Genomic DNA, 9,306 nt, shown 5'->3' with positions numbered 1-9,306 from the left:
CCAAGCCAACCCGACCCTCAAAGCCTGAGTTGCCACCCCCAAAAGAGGCAACTCCCCAGCTCCGGGCAAGGGACAGCAACAGCAGCATTTCGGTTGCAAGTTCTTGGAAAGCGCGCGAAGGAGCCGGAGAAAGCGATGCGTCCGGACTGAGCTATCTAAGCAAGGGAAAAGGATCCCTCCTTTTTTGCCAAATCCAAACTCCCTCCGAACCCGTTCTCTCTCTCTCTCTCTCTCCCCTGCTCCTCCCTTCACCTTAGCAGCGCACGCTGCGCAGCACTCCCCACGCTACCGCTGTTCAGAGCGGAGCCAGTTATCTCCGCACACGGGATAATCGCACACACGCGCGCGCCTGCCCAGCATCCCCCCACCCCAACCCGTTGCCCCAGGACGAATGCTCACTGCTGGCAGCCTTAGCCAGCAGCAGCAGCAGCAGCGCAGCACACCACGAAGAGGCGATAGAGGAGGCGGCTTGGTACACCAGCCCTTTCCCCCACCGACATTTCTCTGGTTTCATCCTCCCATAGCAACCCTCCAAACGATGGTCTGTGAAAACCCACCGTCCACCTCGCTTCCAGCACTCTCATCCCTTCCAGGCAAAAAGAAATCGGGGGCGCGTTGTCCCCCTCCCCACACCTCAATTCTCCCTTCCAGCCAAGCGCCTGGCTCTGCCCCACTGCACAGAAAGAAATCCTAGGGGGGAGCCCTCCCGCCTCCGGGCCGGCCAGTCTGTAACATACACGTTTTACATGTTCCCCGTGTGTTTCTGGCAGGCATGGCGCGCGCGCGCATTTTGTGTAATGCTTCTTTTCATCGCAAATCCACCCGCCGCCCCCCAAGCCCTCAGCCCCCGTTTCACGCTCCAGTCAGATGTATGCTTTCCACTTCTGCACGCGGGGCCAAAAAAAAAAAAAAAGCGCAATTGGCACCGTCTCTTGCCTTCTGCAAGAAGAGCCGCAGTTGACAATTTCACACCTTGCGCCGCCGGCCAGCAGCTTCGACACCCAGCGGCGGCAACAGCCCAGAGCTTCGCAGCGCCGGCACCCCCCAAAATCAGCTGCATCCTCAGCACAGCGCTGAGACCCGAGCGTAGCGACAACCAACAACCCAGCGGCAGCTGCTCAAACCCCACATCCCCAGCGGTGCCCAGCAGCTGAGGCGCCCCCAAGGCAGCGCAATGAGACAGACCCTCCCTTGCAACCCTCGCGCCGAGACCTAAGAGCAGCCCCATTCCTCGGACCTGCAACAATCCCCCTAGCACCTGCTGCCGCTCTCTGACGTTGCCCTCCTGAGGCACAGCTGCAGACCCAAGCCCGGGAGCAGCAAAGCAGCTCCTGCTAACGCCAGAATGCCACCAGAACGCTCCCCCCCTCCGACACCTCAACAGCTGCACCCCACCCCCAACAGCCTCACCGCCCCCATTATTCCCAACAGGATTAGCTGCCCCCACAAAACAAGCACAGCAGCAGCTGTACCCTCAGCCCGCAAACACCCTCAGCAGCTGCACTTCTCGTTGTTTTTACCAGGAGTCTGTCAGACTTCGCAGCCCAGTGGTTTCACTCCCGCCTCTTCGTGCTCGCACCCCAAAGTACTGCAAATCCTTGGCCACGGTGCCCCCTGCCTGCCCGCCCGCAGCGGCTGCATTGGCCCGGGAGCAGCCGTACTCCCATCCTGGGGCGCTCACCGGCATGGCAGAAGATGCCCATCGTGTCCTTACCTTTCTCAGCGCTGACATTCTAGTACATTACTGATTTAGCAGGTGCCGGGTTGCATGTTGGGCTGGCGGGTCAGGTGCGGGGGGAGCCCGGACAGGAGGTGGCGGAGGAGGAGCGGCGCGTGTCTAACATTCTCCCCCCCGCAGTGGTCACACGCGCTGGGGCATTGCACCGCTCGCTCGTCCCCTCGCGCTAGCCATGCGCTGCTGCCGCCGCCGGGGCTGCTGCTGAGCTTGCAGCTGTCAAACCCCCGCTCTACCCAGAGCTCGCGCGCTCTGCGCAGCCGCGCTCCTCGGGCCGCCCGGAGCCCCGGCAGGCGCGGCGCGGGGCCGTCCGGACGCCGCCGCCATGCCGGGAAGGTCCGCCCTGCGCCCGGCGGGGGCCGCCCCTCCGCCGGCGGCGCCAATGGGCGCCCTGCAGTCCCCGGCCGGTGGGCGCGGCCGGCTGACCGAGAAGCAGGAAGCGCGGGCCGGGGAGAGGGGACCGCGCTGTTGTCTCTAGCCCGGCTGGGTCGTGGGCGTGCGGCCGCTCGAGCTGGAGCTGCCGGGCCATGTCTGTCGGCAGGAGGCAAGGTGCGGCGGGGCGGGGGGACTTGGCTCGGCTCGGCTCGATTCGGGGATCCTTTCGCCGCCCCGGGGGGCAGCGGCGGCTGTCGGGGGCCGGCGGTTCTGCTCCCCGATTGCTGCGGGGGGCAGCGCCGCCAGGTCCGGGAAACGTTTCCCGAATTGCCGTGAGTCCCCGTCCCGTGCCTCGGGGAAAACTTGGGTGGGGAGGGGCGGCTTCTCCCACGCGCCTCGGAAGCTAGCGGAGCGCCGGTGTTGGAGGGAGTCTGGGTCGGGGGGAGGGGATTGTTACTGGTGAGGGAGAGCCCAGTGGGCCAGGAAGGGGAGGTTGGAGCGAGCCTGAAGCAGCCTAGGGGTGGCGGTGCAGGCTTATGGGGAGCCTGGCATGATGGGTGGGGAGGGGCGCTTCTGAAGCAGCCAAGGGCGTGCCTGGGGCATCTGAGAGAGAGTCTGGGGTGTGCCTGTGAGGTTTGTGGCGGTCTGGAACAGCCACCGCTCTACCTCTCCACTTCCCAAAGCTCTCGTCCCATGCCAGGGACAGCATGCTGCTGCTTCACCTTTACTGCCAACCGCTCTACCTGGGCGAGCTAGTATGGAGAGGCTGCCTGAAGACCCAGCATCGCAGCAAATCCAGGTAGCAGGGAGGAGAAACTAACTATAATAGACATCTGATGGCCCTGCTGGATGTATGAAATTCCATGAAGGATGCAGATGGGCATGATAGGGGAGCTAGACCTGCAGTGTCATGTCCAGTATGTGACATTTAGTATGTCTACAAGGATAGGCTATCCTTTGTTGATGAATATGTGTTAGCCTCTGGGTGCCAGAGTAATTGGCCTTGTATCTTTGAAAAGAGTACCTTGCAGTCTTTTTTTTTTTTTTTTTTTTTTTTTTTTTGGCGGGGGGAGGAGGAAGCGGGGATATGCAACAAGCCATTAAAACAGGGTCCTGCCTGCCCTGTGTGGACCTTAAAGATTCTAGGAAGTTTACAAAAGTAGGTGCTTGTACCTGTGTTCTTCAGCAAAGGTTACCTCTCCTGTTCTTGTGCACTTGTTGCTGCTGAGTTTCATCACAGAAGTTGAGTTCCTGTTAAGATTGCCTAATGCTTCAATGCAACCCCTTTCTAAATTCATCTTAACTGTCTTACCTGCATTCCTCCCCTCCTCCCCCCCAAAAACCCCACTCACTGTTGGCTGAAATTTTCAATGTTTTCTGTTGGCCTGGAGATGCGTGCGTGCATGTAAATATTGGGAGCTGAGTTATAAAATTGTGAGAAAATAGACATGTCCTATTTGTGCAATGTGACTTTGATTTTGTTTGTGTGTGTGCATTTAGTTCTAGAAATATGAACTTTGAAAGTTGAAGCTTTGCACTTAAATTATCCTAACTGAACAGTGTCATTACTAGGCTTCCAAAATGCAATTGTTTTTCACACATTTTTACCCATTTTAAAACTTAATATGGAGTATGAACAGTAAAACACTTTGTAAAGTGTGTATATGTAGAGATGCACAATGAGCATGTGTATGAAGCTAGTTACGTATACGCTGGCTGGTTCAAGGAACTTTCAAGCTCTCTTGGTGAAGCCTGAAGATCTTGTAAGCTCTACAAGCCTATCCCCTACAGAGCAAAGACTTTTCAGTTTCTGCAAGCCAGATAACTATGGATTTTACTTATTTATTTATTTATTTGAAAAACAAAACAAGAATTATATGAATTAATGCAATGTCAAGGATCCTGAAACAGTCCATTAGCGAATCATAGGAGGGATCCTCTTTCAGCCACTTCTTCATAGAATCTCCTGAGGACCATATGTGTCAGGTTCTTCTCCATCAAACAAGGAAATTACACTGTGTTCCTCAGGATTAACTCTGTTCCTGCTTCTGTATCATCCTGTTACCTTAGCATAAGGAGGAACCAGCTTCTGCTTGCAGATACCTCCATCTGCGTCCTTATCATATGAAGGCTGGTCTGAGACTCTTGATATGAGAGAAAACATTTACTCATGCCTGAGTAAACTATATCAGATTCAAGCAAAGTTCTCATCAAAGCCTAATAGCAATCTTAGGGCATGTCTACACTGCTGCAGCAGTGACTCAGTGGCATTGATTGAGCGGATCAGCTGATGGGAGAGCTGAATTAGTCCACTGCCCCAAAAGGCGGAAAGCAGTGTTGACGGGAGATGTTCTCCCATTGACATAGTGTTAGGAAGACGCTGACGCGTTGTGAAGACCTAGGCACGTCGACGTGAGATATGCTCTTTGCGTTACGTAACTAGCGTATTTCACGTCAACTCAGCACAGCAGTGTAGACCAGATCTTACTGATGAAATCCGGTAGCTCAAGACCCCTCCCCCAGAGTCCAACAAATGCTTTTTGTCCCTTCAGGTGCAATGATTTCTCAACTGTTTGAGAGTTCTTTGTTTTTGTTCCTACTTGATGCTCTATTTACTGCTTAAATGCAAATTAAGCAGAGCACACATTCCTTTGACAAGGCCAGACCTGTTTGTGAACTTCTGTTTGGGCAGGGCTATCGGATTGGAACATCAGGTGTTAAAATCATACAGGATAATCTTATAATTTAACAGTGTTGCCACACATTTTATCAGAAGGATTGTGGCCAGCAAATAGAGATTTAGAATGATACCTTACAAGACATGCCTTGTACAAAGATTATTACTGTAGAGTATAGTGGTATATTCTGTCAGAATCATTTTGGGGTTAGTTCTATGACTTGTGCTGTACTGGAGACCTGTGCATTACAGACTAGATCATGACCATGATCCCTTCTGGCCTTAGAATCTATGAACCATGTATATACCCTAATTCAAGCAATGGATTGTAATGGAAAAATTCCTTTATGTCAGATGGTGCAGACATGGCTGACCTAAACCTGTCAAGGATTGTTTCATCCAGGTCCCTGTTAGATTTGAGAACCCACAGGTTCACCATGTTGAAAGCTACAGAATTATCCACTAAAACAAGTAGTTTCTCATCTTAGTTTATTAGAAGGCACTGATTGAGCCACTTTATCAGTGCCTCTCAGTGTTGTAGCATCATTTGCAGTGAAGATCACTAATACTGTTCATCCATCCGACAAAGTGGATTTCTGCCCACGAAAGCTTATGTCCAAATAAATGTGTTAGTCTTTAAGGTATTATAGGATTCTCTCTGGTTTGCTTAAAAACAGACTAACCTGGCTACCCCTCTGGAACTGTAAATGTTGGATGCCTGTGCAGTTCTGTAAGAGCTGGCCTACACTAGCGGGTTTTGTCAACAAAAGTCTGCTTTTGGACTGGATGTGTACACATTCAAATGCTCCTCCCACTGATGTAACTTCCTTGATATGCCGACATAATAAAACTACCTCAATGAGAGGTGTACGGCTTGTGTCGGCAGAGATAGGGCAACAGTGTCAATGTAGACACTGGGTTCCCTTATGTCAATAGTTATGTCATTCTTGTCAATTTCAGGGGAGAAGCTGCGAGCAGCTGGACCCTGGCTCTTGCCTGCAGGCCATGGGGGGAGAAGCCACTGGTGGCTTCCCTGCCTGATCCCTGCCAGGAGTCGGGCAGCCTTATCAATTTCACGGCTCAGCAGAGAGTGGGTGGAGGGCAAAAGGAGCCCCGGGCTGCTTTCCCCTGAGAATGATGGGGAACAGGGAGGGGGAAGCTCGGGGCAGACTCCCTGTGGGGAACGGGGGGAGGGAGAGGGGAGGAACGGCAACAGCCGGGAGCACAGGAGCCTGTGGGGCTCCCAACACTGCCCCTTTTAGGTCAGTGGAAACGCTCCTGGTGAGGACGCACTCCACCAACCCAAGGAAGGTAGTGTGGACATCACAGCTACTGCAGTGGCTGTAAGTCGATCTATTTTAGGTTGACTTATTTTTCGAGTGTAGACAATGCCTAAGCTTGGAGGGTAATAATATGATAGGACAGCATGATCTAATCAGGTCTTTAAACAGAGGTCTCTCAAAAATGGCCCCTTAATTGAGGAACATAAGCTCCCAACTATTAATAAAAGTCATGCTTGTAATTCCAGCAAGCATAGATGGTAAAGTGCCATATATTCAGTACCCTTGGAAATACCATTGTGTGTATTAAGATGCTGCCTTTGCTTATAATAATTTTACCTGCAATACAGTGGAATCTGACATTAACCATGCACTCTTAATGGAATCTTGAAGGAGCTGACCAACATCTTCAGACCACTTGTTATTTATTTTAATTTTATGCATGGAAAAAATAACTGTACTTACCCTAGTTCTAGCCATCTGTAGAATCAGTGTACAATTAAAGTTAACTTATTAGTTAAGGAAATATATATGTGTTGTAAAGAAAGGACCTGACTAGCAAGTAAAAGGAAGGCCTTCAAAATAATGTTAAAAGGCTAAAAGGAATGAAGTGTAGAGAGGATGTCTGGTTCAGAGAATAACTAATAAAATAAGGGGGAGGTTTCTAAAAAGAAGGTCTCTAACTGAAAGAGTGACTGCAGATGGTTTTAAATCAAAGGGAATCTGTCTTAAAATGAGCCAACATAGACCTTACCATTCTACACACCAGTGTTATCTCCTATGTGAACCCAGGTGCAATGAAAAAACTGTTGGGCAAAGAGAAGGAGGGAAGGAAAGGCCTTGGGGAGAAAGGAGGTTGTAAATCGTATCTGGATTAAGACTGGACGTAAGGTTGAATCGTCTCAAGTTGCTTTTTAGCTGAAGTTAGTAATTGGTAATGACCTCACTTGTTTGTAAAAGGGTATAAAAAGTCCATTCTTAGAGTTCATTGCTATTAGGTGCCTGACCACACTGGAGCCAACTAACATGAGTCTAAGCAATCCTGGGGTTAGCCCATTTGTAAGTATCTTGATGAAATGCTTACAAATGTTTTATTACTGTTTCGATGTAGTAAATTGCTTATTATTTAGATTTTTAGGCATGCTTAAAATGACTGCATAAAGTACCGTTTGTCCTCTGGATTTAATAAATAAATTTATGATTAAAATGGTATTTGGTGATTTCCCATATTAATATTAATAATTTCAAATATTAATTCCAACAACCTCCTTGACAATATTTAATAATACAGTTCTCATTGTGCATAACTCCCTCAATATCTCTAGGAAGAAGCAAGTGAACTGTTAACTTAAGTGCAGCCAAGATTTTCTCCTCATTGACCAAAGCAATTCAGTACTACTGAACCAAGTTTTCCATAGAGACTTGTAGCTACCCAATATGACCAAATTTTGATCTTGATAGTAATATGGTATTTCCTGAACTTTCACTCCAACCTCTGACCTCATCTTAAATTGACACTGGAGTTAAATCAGATTGGTCTCTGAGACCTGTACACTTCTGCCACAGTGTATCTAGTGTAATAGAGAAAATGTTGATTGCAAAGGAAGCTGCTCACAGTACACTTGTGCTACATAGCACATAATTTACACTACACCAGTCACAAAACGGTGCCATAACTAGGGTCAATTATAGTCTGTAATCCAATACACTGACAAAAATAGATCCATCCACTTGGGCTTCTCATGAGTGGCAGGTCCTGTAAAGACAAACTTAAAAGGAATTCTGTGGAAATAGTACAAGAACATGTGGATCTTCTTTGCTAACAGGTATTGGATTTGGTGAAAGATAGTATGAGGGGTGGGGAGTTATTAAAATGTAATCTGCCTAATATAACTTCTTTTCAAAACCAAGCAAATTCTGAGCTGTCTAAGCTAAGACCTAGTCAAAACTGACAATTTAGGATTGGGACCTCTACTTGAAACACAATGGTGTGTATTATTTGTTAGATTTGTCTTTAAAATATTATTCCAGACACTTGCAAGTATAACCATGTGCCAAACTGAGTTATGAAAACACCAATGACTTACATCAGAAAGGAGTGGAAAAGGTGGAAAATGCTTCCCTGGGCAGCCTCTGGATCTGTGTGCAGGAGCCAGCTTCAGGGAATGTCGCTGACTGGTGCCAGGCTTCTATGGGGGAGAGGCAAGAGTGTGTCAGAGGCACAGCTCGGAGCTGTGCCACCTGCCCTGCCTGGGGAACACCCAGCCATGCAGAGGCAGCCCGGCTCAAGGAGCAGGGCAGGGAAGACTGCCAGGTAGCCAGCCGGTGCCCTGGCTCCCACAGCATGGAAAGCCAGGGAACCGAGCAGGCCAGTTGGCTTCCACCACCTTCCGATCCGTCAGCTCCTCCTGGCAGGAGGTGACAATTTGAAAACCTCACCCCTGTGGCTTTGCGCCCGGGGCAGCTGGCCTTCTCACCCCACCTTGGTTATGTAAAGCATGAAGATTCTTTCTCCAAGAATCAGGCAGCACAGACAATACTGAAAAGGTTTATTCACGATACCAGGAAGTCTGATAAATCAGCTTCAACTTCATGGTGTTAGAGTGGTCAGTTATATACGCTTTCTTATTGATTACATAGTATGTTTAAAACTTTTTATCTATTCATTTACAAATACAGACATTGTCCTGTCCAGAGAGAACAACAGTGATAATGGTCGTTACATACATGCAGAGACACTTTAATCACTCTACTTACATCAAGGATCCTAGGGCTACTCTAGGGGTGTAGGGTGGAGGAAGAGGGGGGGGGGAGATCCTTACAGATAGGTGGCAGGTGAGACAGAAATTCTAAAAGCAAATGTGCTGTTCTCATTGGAATTAGAATCACTAAGAGGACATCTAGCTTCCTGAGCCATCAGATGCTTACACTAGCCATTGTCCTTGAGGATCAGGTATGCTCGTTAGCCATTTAATGAGTTTTGACCTACAACTTGGTAGCTGAAAACAACCTCAAGCCTTACAGTTATGTCCCTGCATCATTATTATGGCTAGGCCAAACCTGAGTGGCACTGGGATCCCAGAGGTGGTTGTGCCCGGAGAAGGGAGGTGAGCCCAGCCAGCCAATGGTACAAGAGCTGCCATGCAATCCTTTCAAACGTTGAGGTGACTAAATTTTGGGTTGTGACCCACAGGTTTACAAACCCTGGCCCAGACCATCTGACAGGTGTTTGCCTAACT

The 9,306-nt window shown here is 49.3% G+C and overlaps 1 protein-coding gene across 3 annotated transcripts in view; it reads left to right on the top strand.

The window, feature by feature from the left end:
* Positions 1-1,720: 1,720 nt before the first annotated feature.
* The window catches only part of ERICH1 (glutamate rich 1), a 105,492-nt gene continuing 97,906 nt past the window's right edge, over positions 1,721-9,306 (top strand). For all 3 annotated transcript variants that reach the window (XM_067544849.1, XM_067544847.1, XM_067544848.1), the window contains exon 1: positions 1,721-2,284. In XM_067544849.1, the coding sequence (XP_067400950.1) occupies positions 2,263-2,284 (22 nt within the window). In that variant the 5' untranslated portion in view covers positions 1,721-2,262. The remainder of the gene's footprint in view (positions 2,285-9,306) is intronic.

This window comes from Emydura macquarii, unplaced genomic scaffold (assembly GCF_026122565.2).
Source record: "Emydura macquarii macquarii isolate MOO-44397 ecotype Brisbane River unplaced genomic scaffold, CSIRO-AGI_Emac_v2 contig_1027, whole genome shotgun sequence".
Taxonomy (NCBI): domain Eukaryota; kingdom Metazoa; phylum Chordata; order Testudines; family Chelidae; genus Emydura; species Emydura macquarii.
This window is presented reverse-complemented; position numbering and strand designations above follow the sequence as displayed.